The 19,961-nt window shown below is 48.7% G+C and overlaps 1 protein-coding gene across 2 annotated transcripts in view; it reads right to left on the bottom strand.

Annotated features, from left to right (window-relative positions):
* The window catches only part of Imp (IGF-II mRNA-binding protein), a 729,352-nt gene that overhangs the window by 571,575 nt on the left and 137,816 nt on the right, over positions 1-19,961 (bottom strand). The window contains exon 1 of one of the 2 annotated variants that reach the window (XM_071671628.1): positions 1,174-1,232. The exons of the other annotated variant lie outside the window; for it this stretch is intronic. Coding sequence (XP_071527729.1) covers positions 1,174-1,217 — 44 coding nt within the window. The 5' untranslated portion in view covers positions 1,218-1,232. Of the gene's footprint in view, positions 1-1,173; positions 1,233-19,961 lie in introns of those variants that run through there. 2 annotated transcript variants of the gene reach the window in all.

The raw sequence follows: 19,961 nt of genomic DNA, 5'->3' as shown, positions 1-19,961 counted from the left end.
CCTTCAGCACAATGCAAGATGCCGGAGCATAATGATACGACCCTTGAACAGGACGTTACAAACCTTCGGGTTGATGACCTGGCCTCTGACCTCAAAGGTCAGGTCATCCTTCCCCCAAAGGTTGTGTCGTCGTGCTCAAAGGTTAGGTGATGCACGGACGGCCTGGAGGTACTGGGTCAGTAACTCTGTCAGCAAGACCAGTTACCCTGTCAGTTGGGCCAATTACCGTACCAGCTGGGACAGTTACACTGCCATATAGGCTAATTAACTCCGTCAGCTAGGCCAGTTACCCTGACAGTTACCCACCCAGCTGGGCCAGTTACCATGCAAGCTAGACCAGTTACCATGCTAGCTGGGCCAGTTCCCCCTGCCAACTAGGACAGTTACCCTGTCAACTGAGCTCGTTACCTTGACAGCTAGGCCAGTTACCCTCCCTGCTTGGCCAATTAACCTTGCAGCTGGATCAGCAGCCAAACCGTTAGTCCAGCTAACGCACCAGCTGAGCTATTAAGCTAACACCAGGTTAGTTAACCCGCCAATAGTGGCCAATTAACCATCATCAGGGTGCTGTTATCCGGCCATCTGGGGGGGCCACTTAACCCAGCAGCTGAGGGTGGTGTATCACTGCGTAATTTCGCATTCCGTCGCCAGGCGCAGGGGAACAATTTCACAGGTTTTATTCACATCGGAGGAGCCAGTCTTATCAGGGAGTATCTCTTGTTTGGGGCGCGGCCGTTGCCTGCACACCCCTCCTCACATCCAGACACCAACATTGGACAAAGTTCTCATTTGCCTCGGCTTTCTTATCTTATGAAAATGTTTTCGATACATAAACATGTAAGCGTAAATTGTTTAGTTTTACATCAACACTACGCATGATCCAACAGAGAGAATTAAAAACAGGTTCATTAAAAATATGCTCTCAATGGTGTCGACTTACGCTTCGTAATAATCGCCTAATTTTACAGTAGGCTAGCAATTTTCATCAACCCTAAAGATAATAGATCCTATACTACTGGATATGTCAAATAATTCCATTTCAGTACAAAGAAAACCTTGTAGAATATCATTCACGAAACCCAAGTCAGTTGGCAAGAATGAGACGCGGCCTCCCCTGCCTCGTTCCTTCAAAACACCACCAGTGGACATGATGCCTTCCCTACTTTAACTTACCCTCCACTGTTGCACCTCACTGGCTCAGAAACACCCACTGACATTGAATACGTTTACTCCACACAAGAATCCAAGTCTCAAAATGGTACAAGGTCAGTAGAGAGAGCTATTGGTGAACCACTAAATGATTAGTCCAGTACGAGATGCACACTACGGACAACCATGGGATAAACTAAGCCTAAGCCGACGCTGCCTGGCGTACGAGTCACGTCGAGAAGAACCCGCCAACCACTCTAACAGCAACTTCTCTCTATAATTAACATAGAATTGTTCACGTACGTGATTTAATGTGGCTCCAAGAACCAAAGCGATAAAATCAAAGCTGCGACGATTATAAAAATAAACTGAGCTACTACTTATGTGCCTAATAATCAATATTGTTAATTCACATGTTGCCATAAGTTTAATATATGTACTAGTATAGTGGTATATCTTAAGAACTGCTGGTGCTTGGCTGTTGAAGAGGGGAGGAAGGGAAATAATATAGTGAAGGGCAGGGTGGTAACTATTAATATTTGGTTAGAAAGAGATGCAGATGACAAGGGAGATTTCTTTTTAGAAGAGAAAGATGAGATTTATATTTGAAAGTAGTAAACCGCAAATGATCATCCTTTGAGCCCGTTAGAAACCAGTCCTTATTACTATCAGCTGCTCTACATGTAAACATGAACTAGCGATGCACACTGCTTAGCTCTCTATGTAAATATGTATGTAAATATCTTCGCTTCTTTATTCACGCGATTTACAAATGAACAGGCAGGACGTAGAAGCGGAAAAAGACGCGAGAGGAGAACACACGGAGAATAAAACACAAGAGACAGTTAGTCGGAGGTATGGATCTGGGCAACACAGCATCCCCTCCCCTCCCACCTCCACACAACACCCATCTACTCCACATAGACCCTGTCCCTTCCTTCCACACCCACCCCACCCTAGCGATGCACACTGCTTAGCTCTCTATGTAAATATGTATGTAAATATCTTCGCTTCTTTATTAACGCGATTTACAAATGAACAGGCAGGACGTAGAAGAGGAAAAAGACGCGAGACGAGAACACACGGAGAATAAAACACAAGAGACAGTTAGTCGGAGGTATGGATCTGGGCAACACAGCATCCCCTCCCCTCCCACCTCCACACAACACCCATCTACTCCACATAGACCCTGTCCCTTCCTTCCACACCCACCCCACCCTAGGATGCCTCCCACTCCACCACCACCACCACCACCGTTGTCGCCGCCTCCACCACCACTCTCTCCCGCTCACCAACTCACGTACGTACGCGACTCTCGAGCCCCCACACCAGGCAGGGTCCGACGGCAACAACACCGCTCGGCCAATCAGCGCGGAGTGCGGCTTCAACTACCGCCGGTAAGGGGCAACAAGCGGCCATCAAGCGCCTCTCACAGCCATAAACATTAGTTTGAGAAGACGCCATTGAGAAGTACCCCCCCTCACCCCCCTTTTTTCACCCCAGGCGCGGGCACAGCTCTCCCAGGTCCGGCTGGGGGGAATAAATTCGAGGGAAGAAATGCTACAAGAAACGGTGTCAATGGGCAACAGCTGACGGAGGGAGGGGCCAAGGGGTCGGCTCTATAGAGGGAGGTACAGGCAGGTTGCCCGCAAAAATAAAGGCAAAAAAAAAGAAGAATAAAAATGGGAAGTAGGGGAAGGGAGGGAGGGAGGGACGGGGGTGTGAATAGGGGATAGGGGGATGGAGGGAAGGATACGGTGAGCAGGGGTGAGCCTGGCCCATAGACTTCCTCCTTGTATTGCAGAAGACCCGACCTGCCCCCACCACACGGGGACCTGACCCCACTGAACACCACGGTGCGACCCTTGTACACAACCGTACCACCTTTGTACACGAGCCTACGAACCGTGTACACAACCGTAAGACTCTTGTACACGAGCCTACGACCCTTGTACACAACCGTACGACTCTTGTGCACCAGCCAACGACCCTTGTACACGACCGTACCACCTTTGCACACAAGCCTACGACCCTTATACACGACCCTACGGCCCCTGTACACGACCGTGCGACCCTTGTACACGACCTTACTACCCTTGTACACGACCATGCGACTCTTGTACACAAGTGTACACGACAGTATGACCCTTGACACGACAGTACGACCCGTGAACACGACTACACGACAACTGGTTATAATGGCCTGGCTTTGGAACTGATTCTTACGGGTCAGATCACACGCTGGGCCATCACACACCCCAAAGGTCGTACCACAGCGTCCTGCTTGCTTTCAGTCGGCACCATTTTAAGCTTTGCATGGGTGGGGAGGGGAAGAGCCCTCTCACTGCACGGTGAAGGGGAGCTCCCTCACGTCATGCACCACCACTTCCCTTCGTCCTTTAGTCTCTGGGGGTGCTGGAGAAGGGGGGCGGTCGAGAGAGATCCGCACGTCATGCACCACCATTTCCCTTCGTCCTTTAGTCTCTGGGGGTGTTGGAGAAGGGGGGCGGTCGAGAGACATCCGCACGTCATGCACCACCCACCTCCACACCCCCAGTCAGGCAGAAGTTCAGTGGCCACATCGCCCCTCTCCTGGGGCAGCCAGACAGGTACTGGCCCCCCCACTCGCCACTACACCCCCCTACAAGCATGGGGTCCTAGTAACATGGTTCCAGAGGGCGGCTGTGTGTCTGTGGGGGGTGTATTACCATTTCCCCCCACTCTCTCTCTCTCTCTCTCTCTCTCTCTCTCTCTCTCTCTCTCTCTCTCTCTCTCTCATGGGATAAAGTAACGTGAGGTCTCTCTCTCTCTCTCTCTCTCTCTCTCTCTCTCTCTCTCTCTCTCTCTCTCTCTCTCTCATGGGATAAAGTAACGTGAGGTCTCTCTCTCTCTCTCTCTCTCTCTCTCTCTCTCTCTCTCTCTCTCTCTCTCTCTCTCTCTCTCTCTCTCAGGAACGTAGGCAGCCAGCCATGAGGCACAAACCCCCCGACCCCTTCCTCTGTAACGCTGGTATGTCAGTCAGCCATCCAGCTAACCAGCCAGCCATCCAGCCAGCCAGCCATCCAACCATCCACCCATCCAGCCAGCCAGGCATCAGACAGCCATCCAACTACCCAGCCATCCAGCCAGCCATCCAGTCAGTCAGGCACCATCCAGCCATCCAACCAGCCATCCAACCAGCCATCCAACCAGCCAGCCAAACATGCTGGAAGGAAGGTTATAAGAAAAAAAAAGAAAAAAAAAAAGATGCGTAAAGAAAAACGATGAGATATGAAACTGAGTGAAAAGAAAGGGATGGGTGGCGGCTGGCAAGCAGGGGGGGGGGGGGGTCACCCACCGGCCGGAGTGGGTGGGAGGGGAGGGAGGGGGAGGAGGCGGTGTTCTGGCTACCCACAAAAAACCCTCTGCCCAACCACCACAAAAACCCTCTGCCAACCACCACAAAAACCCTCAGCCAACCACCACAAAAACCCTCTGCCAACCACCACAAAAACCCTCTGCCAACCACCACAAAAAACCTCTGCCAACCACCACAAAAACCCTCTGCCAACCACCACAAAAACCCTCTGCCAACCACCACAAAAAACCTCTGCCAACCACCACAAAAACCCTCTGCCAACCACCACAAAAACCCTCTGCCAACCGCCACAAAAACCCTCTGCCAACCACCACAAAAACCCTCTGCCAACCACCACAAAAACCCTCTGCCAACCGCCACAAAAACCCTCTGCCAACCACCACAAAAACCCTCTGCCAACCGCCACAAAAACCCTCTGCCAACCGCCACAAAAACCCTCTGCCAACCACCACAAAAAACCTCTGCCAACCACCACAAAAACCCTCTGCCAACCACCACAAAAACCCTCTGCCAACCGCCACAGTACGTACCGGCCAGGCCTGCCACCATCATAAATATCTCACTGTTGACAACGTTTGTACCGGTGGTGGCCGCCGCTGCCACCACCAACACTACCACCACCACCACTATCACCACCACACACCACCCACCACCAACACTACCAACACCACCACCTCTATCACCACCACCCATCACCATCCACCACCAACACTACCACCACCACCACCACCTCTATCACCACCACCCATCACCACCCACCACCAACACTACCACCACCACCTCTATCACCACCACACATCACCCACCACCAACACCACCCATCACCACCACACACCACCCACCACCAACACCACCCATCACCACCACCCATCACCACCACCCAACACCAACACCACCCACCACCACCACCACCCATCACCACCACACACCACCCACCACCAACACCACCCACCACCAACACCACCCATCACCACCACACACCACCCACCACCAACACCACCCATCACCACCACTCATCACCACCACCCAACACCAACACCACCCACCACCACCACCACCCATCACCACCACACACCACCCACCACCAACACTACCGCCACCACCCCTATCACCACCACCCATCACCACCACCCAACACCAACACCACCCACCACCACCACCACCCATCACCACCACACACCACCCACCACCACCCCTATCACCACCACCCATCACCACCACCCATCACCACCACCCAACACCAACACCACCCACCACCACCACCACCCATCACCACCACACACCACCCACCACCAACACTACCACCACCACCACCCCTATCACCACCACCAACACCACCACCCATCACCACCACACACCACCCACCACCAACACTACCACCACCACCCCTATCACCACCACCAACACCACCCACCACCAACACCACCCATCACCACCACCCATCACCACCCACCACCAACAATACCACCACCACCACCTCTATCACCACCACACACCACCAGCACCACCAACACTACCACCACCACCACACACCACCCACCACCAACACTACCACCACCACCACCTCTATCACCACCACACACCACCAGCACCACCAACACTACCACCACCACCACACACCACCCACCACCAACACTACCACCACCACCACCTCTATCACCACCACACACCACCAGCACCACCAACACTACCACCACCACCACACACCACCCACCACCAACACTACCAACACCACCACCTCTATCACCACCACACACCATCAGCACCACCAACACTACCACCATCACCTCTATCACCACCACCACACACCACCCACCACCAACACTACCAGCACCACCAACACTACCACCACCACCACACACCACCCACCACCAACACTACCAACACCACCACCTCTATCACCACCACCCATCACCACCCACCACCAACACTACCAACACCACCACCTCTATCACCACCACCCAACACCAACACCACCCACCACCAACACTACCACCACCACCACCTCTATCACCACCATACACCACCCACCAACAACACTACCAACACCACCACCCCTATCACCACCACCCATCACCACCACCCATCACCACCACCACCATCAGCCTCTCCAACACACAGGTGACCCAGGGAGCCACGGTGAGGGAGGGAGACACCAACTCCCGCCCATATAATACACTCACCAGAAAAGCATTGACATTTTCCACAGGCAAAATGTTGTGGTTGTTGGAGGGTTTGGAGGGAGGGGCCCCTCCACCACCAGCCACGACCCCGACCTCCCTCCCATACCCTCCCTGGGACGGTAATCACCTCTCCCAGGACAACCTTCCCACCTTTCCCTCTAACGATAGAAAAAAAAAAATAACTGACTCTTTTTTTTCCCCGCTTTTGCTGGGGAAGGCGGCGCCTCCCCTCCCTCCTCCCTCCATCGTTCAAGAACGACCCTCCTCCTCCTCCTCCTCCTCCTCTCTCCTCCTCCTCCTCCTCCTCCTCCTCCTCCTCTCCCTCCTCCTCCTCCCTCCTCCCTCCTCACAGGCCACAGCGGTCCCCTCCCCCTTCCACAGCGTTCCCCCTGGCTCCCTGGCCGATCCCAGGGCGATGTGAACCTTATCCCCTGTGCCGCCCCCCCCTTTCGTGGGGGGCGACTTCCCCTCACCCCCTCATCTCCGGCCTTGTTGGGGGTGAGGGGGAGAGAGGGGGGGTGGTTCAGGCAGGCAGGCAGCCCATGGGGCCCCACAATAGAAGCGTCCCCCCCACCCTCCCTGCTGACCCCATCACTTGGGGGAGGGGGGAATGGGCACAAAAAAAGGGGGTTGGAAGAGGCAGGGGAAAAGGAGGGAAGGGGGAGAGGGGGGCATAATGATGGGAAGGGAGTGGAGGGAGGGTGGGTGTTCCAGTGTGAGGACGACAGAAAAAAGTGATATAAAAATGAAGGAAGGGACTGGGAAGAGGAAGAGGAGGAGGAGAAGAAGGAGGAGGAAGAGGAAGAGGAGGAGGAGGAGGAAGATGAGGAGGAGGAGAAGAGGATGATAAAGAGGAGAAAAAAAAATATATAGGTCATAGAGGAGTGAAATAGTGGGTTAGAGGGAGCAGGGAAGGTGGAGCCACGAGGGAGGGGGAGGGAAAGAAATTCAAAAAAATTAAGAAATGTAAAAGGGATAAATGTTCTAAATGATGAAGAGGATCAGACAGCGAGAACACCCCTCCACACACACACACTCACACACCTGGCTTGTGTGTGTGTGTGTGTGTGTGTGTAATTACAAATCTGTTCTGTATAGGGATGGAGTTTTACACTCGTGGGTGTGTAATTAACAATAATAATGGCAATAATGACAATAATAATAATAATGATAATGATGATGATGATGATGATGATAATAATAATAATAATAATAAAAATAATAATAAATGATAATGAATTGTTTCTTGAATTCAAGTAATCATTCGGCTGAAAACAGAAAGCTGAGGTACCACAAATCTAGGGTCATGATAGTGAGGTAGTTATCTTAAAAGACCATAACATCAAGTTGGAGCTGGACATTTCCACGTTCTGGATAAGCACATGAGAGAGGTAACGCCGTAAGGGTGGCAGATATACAGGAGGGTCTACACAGTAAATACTGTGGGTTACACGTGACGCATTTGATGGTGATTAAGTGAGGAGTAGTTACTGTAATATAGTAGTGTGTGTGTGTGTGTGTGTGTGTGTGTGTGTGTGTAATCAACTATGTACGGCTCGGTCAAGAAGTATATCACTCTATAAGTGTGTACACGTCTGGGATTAAAGACATGGTACATACATGCCAGGATAAAAGACTGGGCGACGTGAGTGGAGAACTTTCACCCCCCGTAACACGTCAACAGTCAACACACACACACACACACACACACACACACACACACACACACACACACACACACACACGTATATATACATATGGGGTTAGAGGAACCCCTTTCTTGGAGACTGCTACTCCAGCCTGGTACCCCCTGACTGTCTGCTCCTCCTGCCTATACCAAGCTGTGTGCCCCTCAAGCTTACACTACCTCTCGAGCTTACACGAAACTGTGGGTACCTCTGCCTGTGTGCCCCTCAAGCTTACACTACCTCTCGAGCTTACACGAAGCTGTGGGTACTCCTGCCTGTGTGCCCCTCAAGCTTACACTACCTCTCGAGCTTACACGAAGCTGTGGGTACTCCTGCCTGTGTGCCCCTCAAGCTTACACTACCTCTCGAGCTTACACGAAGCTGTGGGTACTCCTGCCTGTGTGCCCCTCCAGCTCACACCAAGCTGTGATTACCGTCGACCCCTGACCAGCTGCTCCGCCACCTACCTGGCACTGCCCTGGTTGGCCCACAGGAAGGCTCGCCACACACAGGTGGTGAAGGCTAGGCCACCTGTGGTGTCTGCCGTGCTACAAGCATCCTGTCGTGTCGTGAGGTCACAACAACTGGTGGATTTGTAGAGTCAGTTCATAACATAGGAGAGTCTTGGTGTGGCACATGCTCACAGCACAAACATAGTTTCCCATGTCGTAAGATCAAGACACATTATACCCTCAACACAGGCAGAGACTGCTGTGCTAGGAGGACACAGCAACATAATAACAGCGGCTGTGACAGTTGTATACATCGGGGAGACTAAACACTTTGTGTACAGCACCAGATTCCGTTCTCCCATTGAACTCCCTCACCCCCTCCCATCTCGTCTAGCCCCAGGGTTCGTGAGGCAAGACATCACTCCACACGTCTCCTCTCCACCCCAAACGGTTCGGTCTGAGGCCAGAGCCATACTGGTGTTCCTCTGGTCAGTCATGGTTATCTGCGCCCACGGTCCGTAGGCCTACGTACCCACAACAGCCTGTCTTATGAGTCGCCTTTCACAAGAGAGTCTTTGGATTCTTCTCCAAGTAACAGGTATTTTCGAAACACAAGAGGGGGGGACTGTTTTGAACCCCAGATATTTCCACTGTATCTCCTCACAGTGCTTTAGAAGCCTTCGAATTCCACTTGTGGTAGTTTGTAGTCTTCCTCGTCTATCGTTCTAGGATATTAATTTTCCAGTAGAGGCTGGGGGACCAGATCTCTCAGTACTTACTACTTGTATATCGTGACAGAACTCGCCCGTCTAACGTCAGAGAAACAATCTCGAGTGATCACAGTCGTGTGTCCACACTCAAGTCTCTATTTCTTAACACAACAGTGGCCGGCGACTGTGATGATGTCCTTCATTTTCTCTAAATGGCTTGCGACACTTGAAACATGACCTCTCTTGACCTCTTGAACACGACGGCACGACTCCTGGCCTTTGTTCATGACCTTTTTTTGAAGGGCAAGGTCGATGGCTAAGCCAGCATGCCCTCCCGGTCGTACCGGTAGTGCTCAAGGGTTATACCGTCGTGCTCAAGGTTCGTACGGCCGTGCACAGGGGGGTCAGCGGGAGAGGTTACCATCTGGCAGTAGTGTTAGGGCCTCGAACAGCGCCACCACAGAGAGCCATCTGCTTGAAGGCTGGACGCTGTGTCGCAGCGACTCCCTGGCGGACGGCGGGAGGAGAGGAACGGTAAGTGAGGAGGTAAAGGAAGGGAAAAGAAGGATGGGTTAAAGGAGAGTCGGGAGGAGGGGGACGAGAAGAGATTAGAAAGATGGGGGTTATGATCTGCAAGAGGCATGAGACGAACCGAGGAAATCATTATACACCGGCATGACAGCTCGTCCATGCTTCTTTGCCGTGATAGAAAAAGGAAAAAAAAAATTATATAAATGAATAAAACTCGCGGTGAAGGACCCTGACTGGGGCGACATCAACCACACTTCCGCGTGAGGAACCGGAAGGGAAGCGACGACATGAGGCAAGAGATGAGTCAGGAGGATGAGGACGAGTGAGGCAGGGTAAGAGACCACCACATCACCAGGACGACCCCTCCACTCACCCCAGCACGTCGACCACCCCACTACATCACCAGGACGACCCCTCCACTCACTCCAGCACGTCGACCAACCCACCACATCACCAAGACGACCCCTCCGCTCACTCCAGCACGTCGACCAACCCACCACATCACCAAGACGACCCCTCCACTCAAGCCAGCACATCGACCAGCTCACCACATCACCAGGACGACCCCTCCACTCACCCCAGCACGTCGACCACCCCACTACATCACCAGGACGACCCCTCCACTCACCCCAGCACGTCGACCAACCCACCACATCACCAAGACGACCCCTCCACTCAAGCCAGCACATCGACCAGCTCACCACATCACCAGGACGACCCCTCCATTCACCCCAGCACGTCGACCACCCCACTACATCACCAGGACGACCCCTCCACTCACTCCAGCACGTCGACCAACCCACCACATCACCAAGACGACCCCTCCGCTCACCCCAGCACATCGACCAACCCACCACATCACCAAGACGACCCCTCCACTCAAGCCAGCACATCGACCAGCTCACCACATCACCAAGACGACCCCTCCATTCACCCCAGCACGTCGACCACCCCACTACATCACCAGGACGACCCCTCCACTCACTCCAGCACGTCGACCAACCCACCACATCACCAAGACGACCCCTCCGCTCACTCCAGCACGTCGACCAACCCACCACATCACCAGGACGACCCTTCCAACACATCCACCAAACCACAACATCAACCTGACTTTAGATTGACTTTACGCGGGGGGGGGGGGGCACATCTATACCCCAACATCTCGGGCTGGAACAAAATTGCTATGTTGCTCCACTGGATCAGTCAGGTTGTTTGAGGCGGCGGACAGTACATCTTCATGTCCATCACACCCTGGCAGGCCTAGTACACTGTAAATATTCATTCAGTGGGTACTCGAGACTTGTCTACTGAACGGGATGTTTACACCTCGTTTTCTACCATTGCACCAATGACACCTCTAGAATTTTGGTGGTGTTAACAGTCATCAAATCCGGTCATGCCACGTAGGTTTTACGTGCAAATTGGCGGCTGGGTTTTCCAAGGTGTGGAAATCATAATATAGTTCCCCCACCTGCGCTCCAAACAGTAGAACCTGAAGGGTAAGTGATCTCAGCCGTTCTCAGGGGTACTGGTGTCTGAGAGTCAGTGCTCAAGGTGGATGGGCAAGGTACATTTTCTAAATAGACCATCTCATCGCCCACCTTGAAGTCTGATGCATTGTGGCTGAGTTAGAGGTGTGTGTGTGTGTGTGTGTGTGTGTGTTTAATTGTAGGTATAGCAGTTGTTGTAGTAGAGGTCGTGATAGTGTGGTAGTAGTAGTCGTAGCAGTAGTGGTAATAGCAGTAGTAGTAGTAGTAGAAGTAGTAGCGAAAAACAATGCATCACCATACAATATTCTGAGAACATAATCTTACATTGCGAGATATTCAAAGTTCCAGTTGAAGTTCTACGGTGATCTCCTGACGGCTCGGGGCCACACTACCACACAAGACATGGAATCTAAAATCTACAATCTCTTATCTCCCTCCAGGTCAGGTCAGGTCAGGTCAACACGATTACGTGATATCATGAATTGCCCAACTGCGGAAGCATAGCGCCTAACCTCAGAGCAATGTCCGTATGTCTGCAACAAGGTATGGGGGCTTGACACATCTCGAGCATCCAAAATACACTTTTAATATCTTTATGACAAAACCAAAACATAACTGAACATCTGAGAGAGAGAACATGCCTTTTTTTTTTCCTGACACACTTCTGCACACTGGCCGATCGCATTAGGTTCAACACTGAACACTGTCTGGGCATATTTTGTACCTTTGAACCCTTCTTTTCCACTTTCCGAATCTCCCACAATACACTTATAACCAGTCATAATGTACCCAGATTCTTGCGGGTCCTTCATGTTCAATCACGTACATTATATCTTTCTCAGGCGAATCTCGGTAACAAATGGTACGCATCATCTCCCTTAATTACTTTAGTCCTTAGAATTTAATGCAGACCCGAGTTCAGCTCTAACTAGAAAGCATAACAACAACTAAGCAAAGAACAAAAGGATCTATAAATGGTAGGCTGAATCCTGCGAGCTTTGTATAACGAGACAAGAAACTCCCCCCCCCAAAAAAGCATATATTCCCTCCAGTCTTGTGTGGCGTATGTACATATCATCATCATCTCTTACAGCTGGCGGTGCTCCTTAAGGAAGGACATTTGCGATGGATATTCCCAAACTCAGCGACTGTCAAAAGACTCGTTACTGAGACCGACTGAAAGTACTTCGATCTTATGCTCGGGAGCGCAGAAGCAGCAGCTCTTGGATGACCTGGTCGCCCTATGGTTATAACAAACAAGAAAGACTCCAAGCTGACAACAGTGGAGGTGATTGGTCCCACAAATACATGAAGATGAAGTAGAATAAACAACAGGGATAGGAAAGTTTTCTGCTCCGGAGTGATTCAACAAAATGGTAATAGTCTAATGGAGTATTATTGCCTATGGAATCATACTATCAAAAGTAGAACATAATTATAACATGATTACGTCACTTCTTTCATGTTTGTAATTAAATTCGTGTGATAGAGCAGGTTTGAATGATGGGTGACAGTTTAGATTTAGATGAAACGAGGAGATTAGAATTTGTCCTAAGGAAGTTTGAAGACTTCTTTCAGAAAGATTCGCCATCACTGATGAATCTATGAAAATCCTGTTGCCACTGGGTCAGCGCAGGACATCTGCAGACGTCAAAATGAACGACATCGAAGTGTTAAGCACATGAAGACAACAACATAGCGATCACTTTGGCCTTTGCAGTCGTCTTGCAAGGAACTTTCTACAGATCTATCGGAGTGTAAGCACTGATGGCCAGCCTTTGGGAAAACATTCTTGAAACTTCCTTTTAACCACTGATGAAGACATGAACAATGCCATCAATGACTCTACTCTCCTCGTTAATGAAAATTCAACCTGTTCAAACCCACAATCAAAATTGTACTCACGAGTGTAATCAAAAACACGATATGATCGTAATCACATCATCATAATATCGACTCTAACTTCACTAACTCCAAAGTCATTTAAGGCCCATAAGACTAGTAACATCGTGTTGAACCATCTTGTAACTAAGGAACATTATAGACCTAACGATTGCAGAATACCTTCAAGAACTCAGTAGATGAACTGGTAATGCCCCAGTCTCTCTCCCTGACCAGCCAGGCGACGGAGGGTAGGCCTACATACCTCTACCAACCGTGGTATCATCAACCTGTTTGACTGGTTAGAAGGAAGGGAGCCATCAGAACGCAGTCCCACACCACAGACTCGACTCAAAAAGTGGACGTAAATCTAAAATATACACATTTTCATACTACCAGGCTGAAAACGGTGACGTAAATCCATAACCTTCGAGATCAACCCAAATTTTAACGATTGTTAACCCTGCACAGCCATCAGTCATCATCCGGAGCATAAGGGCGATATTTAATGTCACCAAACAGCGTCTCAAAACACACACACACACACACACACACACACCCTAGTCTTCACTCTACTGCACATGGAAAACACGACACTCAAAAACAGTTTAATGTTATTCTAACTTGTTCCTTTACCTCTAAACACACAACGTTACGACCCCTGGGTATGATGGCTTGGCTGTTGACCTAACCCTCAAGCGTCAAGTCAAAGTCTTGGTCAATCATACCCAAGGGTCGTACCGTCTTACTCAAGTGTCGTCCCGTCGTGCTCAAGGGCCCTAAAGCCGTGCTTATGGGTCCTACAGTCGTGCTCAGGGGTCGTACCGTCGTGCTCAGGCATCGTATCGTCGTATTCAAGGAACTGAATAGGTCAAATCCCTCTTACTAAATAACTAAATGTAATCTGAAGTTCTTCCATGGGATTTGTCTATCAAAAGTGGCATCTTCCAACACAGTACAGACTACAGTGGGAGGTAATGTCATAAAGTTGAAGCGATTTAACACAAGTCCTTCCGTGAGGCGAGGAATTGTAATCAAGGTTCAGTGGGGGAAACAATAGCTTTATAACATACCATTTACTACGTACACAAGCTCTTTACTACGTACGCAAGCTCTTTACTACGGGCACATGCTCTTTTTTCCCTTATTCTTCATCTATATTTCATTTCTATTTTCCCTAAACACAAATCTAACAGTAAATTAGAAGACTTGGTAAACCTTCTGACATCCTCGGTTCTCGTAGTATCAAAGCATCATTTAATCTGAATTACCCAAGTCGGTCCCTTGCCATCCGTCAAACCACCTTGATCACCTCACTACCTCCTCACAACTTCACCTGCAACACAAGAGCTCAAACACCACACGTCTGGCTGGCTTCTGTGACGCGTTCAGATCTCGGTGTATCTCGGGCGAGACATTTTGCCCAAACGTGTCAAGCAAATGTTACGAACGCCAGGGTTCACACCTATCACTCAGCTATCACTCACATCCAGTGCCATGAGCTTCACTTGATCTGGATTGGCTTCGTCTTATAATAGCTCGGAACGTCTTAGGTACAAAGCCTCTAACATATGACACTATACACGACCTTACCTTAGGTATGACCTGGGTAGATTTTGACAGCTGGTCACTCAACACCCACACCTCAGTCTGGGACCAAGGCGCACTGTTTGCTCCTCTGGTCAGCCAGGCTGTTTGACATCGAGGCTGGGCGACCCAATGCACCCTCCACACCCTGGCTAACTAATTCATCCAGCGGGTCCCCGAGGTCCCCAACTGAACGGTCCAGAGTGTTTCTTAAATTTGCAGATAGTGAGATGGACAGCGTCGGGTCCCGGCGTTCTCTGTTCACAACAGTTTTATTTCATTTTAGTGGCTGGCTTCCACAGTCCTCCACTTAAGTCAGTCCAACAAGAAGGAATGATCTTTGAGTGTAAATAAAGAACCAAAAGTTCATAAATTTTACAATTTAAATTATATTTCTCAGATTTCTGTAACTAAGAACAATTTTAAATGGATTATAAATCATATTTCTCTCATCTCCGCTATTAAGAATAGCCTCTGGGTGATCATCTGTCGCTCTCTATAGGTTGGATTCTTCTTATTTTCTTTTTTAAAATTCAATCTCACTACGAGATGTAAAACATCTCTCAAACATCTTTCATGACAATTTCGCTCGTCTTGAGGGGTGATGCTACCACACTATAATATTCTTGTCTGGAGTCTAAATGTTTTCGAGAGGATCTTGATTGTCTCGTCTGCATGGTTTGTAGAACCCAGCCGACCATTTTCCTTCAGGAGCCATTTGTGGCTCTGTGGTGTTAGCTGAAGGTCAGGCAATTAGACACTTATTCTCATATCTTAACGTCCCTCTCTTCTGAAATGATATCAATTTTTGTTTCGTATTCTGTATCCTCTTTAATAATTCATTTTCCCGACGGGAAAGTATTTGAAACTTGTCTAAAACTCTATATTCAGTGGTCTTCAGCCGACTTTAAACCATGGCTCGATTGTCGTCTCCCTGCGTCTTCTACAGATCAAATTCTCACATCTTTGCTGGGACATTCAGATGAGAGGACAAGGCTGGTATGAGGTGTCGCGTGGGTCATTATATCAGACACGAGACAAAAACAGCAGAGGCGTCAATATATTTCCCTTGGGAACAGATGTCGATCGACACCGCAAAAGGAATTTGAAACCAAATCGCTTATTAAAAACAGGTTGTAATGTCTTTCTAGATGATGCCACGTATCTTGCCACGTCACTTATAACCCATTTTGCCCATTTGTAATACAGCGAAAATACGGCCACAGACGTCCAAGGTTGTACCACTGCCTCTTCAGTCTTATCATTATGATGGAGCTGCTTTCACTGGCCCTCTCCAAGTGGCATATATATATATATATATATATATATATATATATATATATATATATATAGGGGAGAAAGGATACTTCCCACGTATTCCCTGCGTATCGTAGAAGGCAACTAAAAGGGGAGGGAGCAGGGGGCTGGAAATCCTCCCCTCTCAATTTCAATTTTCCAAAAGAAGGAACAGAGAAGGGAGCCAAGTGAGGATTTCCCTCAAAGGCTCAGTCCTCTGTTCTTGTTTTCCCAGTCATGAGTGAATCTCTTCATCCCATTTTAGCAAAGGAGTTACACGCCTGAGCATGACGGTACGATCCCAAAACATGACGGGACGATCCTAGTGCATGACTGTGCGATCCTAGAGCATGACCTTACTGCTCTAGAGCATGACGGTACGACCACTCAAACCGCCGGTGTGGTCTTCCATCACGACCACACGACCCTAAGATGCAATGCCGTGATCTGATGACCTTATCCTTCCTTAGTGGTTAACAACTAACTACGACTCTGATACGTCGTTGTTCTACCAATCGTGATCAAGGGTCGTCCTTTTGTAATGAAAGGTCGTACCGTCTTGATTAAGGGTCGTATTACCATGCTTAAGGGTGTGTGGGGGGGTCGTTTTCTCCCACTGTGGTCATTCATTTGTTGGTACAAGATTTGTTACAGTCACCCTAGTGGCAGCCTACGGTGGCTCTACAGTGGCGTTTGGTCTACAAGCTTGTTCCTCCCTCCATGTACCTGAGATTTGACACAGTGCCTTTGAGGTAGAGACGTTCCGTAGAGCGATTGCGGCTTCCAACAACAGCTTGGTCGACCAGCAGCCTTAGGCCCAGGCCTGGCTGTGGAGGCGAAGAAGAGGCGTCTCGAAGACCCCTTGAAGTATCCACATTAAATCTACACAAGACCATCGGGTTAATGATGTTAGTATTGCTGGTCGATTCTCTCTCTTGTTGCTGGCCAAGACTGTGTCAACTCAACGCACACTCCGACAAGGTTTCCCCCATTGTGCCACTGTTCTCTTGTATAACATCAGCGGAAGTTCTCAGCCAAGATGTCGTTTCGTATTCATTTCCACCTGGGACGCGGCCTGGTCCAGATTTCCTGGGAGGCTATACGAGTAGGACGAAGTTCCTGGGTTTCTAGAGCTATCGAGGTCCCATGTCTCTGAACATTGTCAAATCTTAAAGTGTTTTTTTTTTCATTTTTTTTCAAAAGAGTCAAATAAGTTCCGGGAAATTTAAGTGGCTACTTAACACTTTAGTTGGTTCATCTGCAGATTGCTGACAGCTCGATGGCTTTAAGTGTGTGTGTGTGTGTGTGTGTGTGTGTGTGTGTGTGTGTGTGTACATTCAGAATCCACACAGCAACGTCGACATGACAACTCATGTCATATGATCACGTCATCAAGCAGCCTCAATCCTTGACGACAAAGTTACCAACTCAAGGAACATTTCCCATCCACCAACCATGACCTCAACTGGAAGGCAGTTTGCCAGTGGTCATCCGAGACTGCCACCAACCTACGGCAGGAGGAGGAGGAGGAGGAGGAGGAGGCAAGCACCAATATCCAATGAATCAAATTACTTTTGGAGAGTTTCTGTCCGAACCAAGAGTCCTTAATGCAGCAAACAGCCAGCGGGTGGGCAACTAAATACCCAGATCCTCCTCTACAGACCAGAGAAAAGCCTGACAAGAACACTAACAAGGACACTAGCTAGAGGTTTACTTGTACAAACACAAGACACATCAGAGAACGTCCCTCAACCCCTGAAACATAATGGATTAACTCCTGGTATATGGCGCCTTCAACTCTTTCAGATATGGCGAATTAAAAAAAACTTTACATAGGGTGACTTAAAACCCTTGAATACAGTGATTTAACCCTTTGCGTACGGCGACTTAACCCCTTAAATATGGTGACTTAACCCCTTGGATATGGCGACTTAACCCCTTAAATCTGGTGACTAAACCCCTTAAATATGGCGACTTAAACCCATAAGGCGACTTAACCCTTTGCATATGGCGACTTAACTCCTTAAATATTACGCCTTAACCCCTTGAATATGGCGACTTAACCCCCTGAATATGGCGACTTAACCCCTTATGTATAGCGACTTCAACCCTTGAGTACAGCAACTTCACCCGTCGAGTAAGATGACTTTATTCACTGGTTAGAACTCTGGGAAGGACAGAGTTCCGTGTACATGACGAACGTAAACAAAATAAACCCACAATTTGAACCTAGTTCAGTAAACTTGCATACATTTCAACTAATGACCATAATATATATATATATATATATATATATATATATATATATATATATATATATATATATATATATACACACACACACAAATCTATTTTCATGAGGTTACACAGCGAGTGAAAAGTCACCTTTGGCGAGGCTGAATCAGTGACGTACAGTCTCATCAAAGAACATCTCACTCCACACAGTCTTGGGCTGCAGGCGTCTCTGAAAAGTATCAGTTCTGGGTAACAAGAACCCTTTCTTAGAAAGGTATCCTGGGACGATTACATATATATATATGTGTACACACACACACACGAATAGAGTGCATATGAACGCGCACTTTCATAGAGCACATAATACCCTCCAACAACCAGGATTCGAACCCAGGACCTTTAGCCTTCCCTAATACCGCACAAAAGGTCCTGGGTTCGAATCCTGACTGTTAGAGGGTATTATGTGATTATATATATATACACATACATACACATTATATAATACATATATATATATATATATATATATATATATATATATATATATATATATATATATATATATATATATATATTCTTTTTTTTTGTTTGTTTGTTTTTTATATATTTTTTCATACTATTCGCCATTTCCCGCATTCGTGAGGTAGTGTTTAGAACAGAGGACAGAGCCTTTGAAGGAAATCCTCACTTGGCCCCCTTCTCTGTTCCTTCTTTTGGAAAATTAAAAAAAAGAGGAGGGGAGGATTTCCAGCGCCCCCACTCCCCTTTTAGTCGCCTTCTACCAATATTAACAATAATGTTAAGGTCGGGTCGGTGACATTAATGCTATCCTTTCCATGCAAAAGACACAACTATCCTGGTCCAGCTCCATCAACGAAGATACATTAACCAACTCCGAAGTCGTGCCGTAATCCTCTCTTGATTCCAGTCATCTCTTGCATCACGCCAGTGGCTAGGGAGGTGCCCTGCAGGAGGCTGCAACATCCACCACTCACCCCCTGCTTGTGGACGCCCAAGATAATGCCGAAGAAGTCCACGTTCTGCGTATACCTTCATATGTTGATAACCTTGAGGGAAATGTTTCCTCCGCTTCCATGTCCTCACTCCAGAATTGGTTTTGATTGAGGCTATGGTCAGAAATGGCGTCATCGCAATGGCCCACGTAAACTTCAGGACTTCAGGGAGATGCCGGGAGACAGTATGATCACTTTGGGCCTAAGAAACACAAGCACGGAATACATCGACACTGTACCACGCAGTGTGGTTAGCGTAAATGCCAGAATACGTCTATTTCACAGTTACAGAAAATCATGCACCTGATAGACACACGGACAGAAAGACAGACAGACACACACACACACACAGACACAGACACACACATACACAGACAGACACACA

Source organism: Panulirus ornatus, chromosome 16 (genome assembly GCF_036320965.1).
Source record: "Panulirus ornatus isolate Po-2019 chromosome 16, ASM3632096v1, whole genome shotgun sequence".
Lineage (NCBI taxonomy): Eukaryota > Metazoa > Arthropoda > Malacostraca > Decapoda > Palinuridae > Panulirus > Panulirus ornatus.
This window is presented reverse-complemented; position numbering and strand designations above follow the sequence as displayed.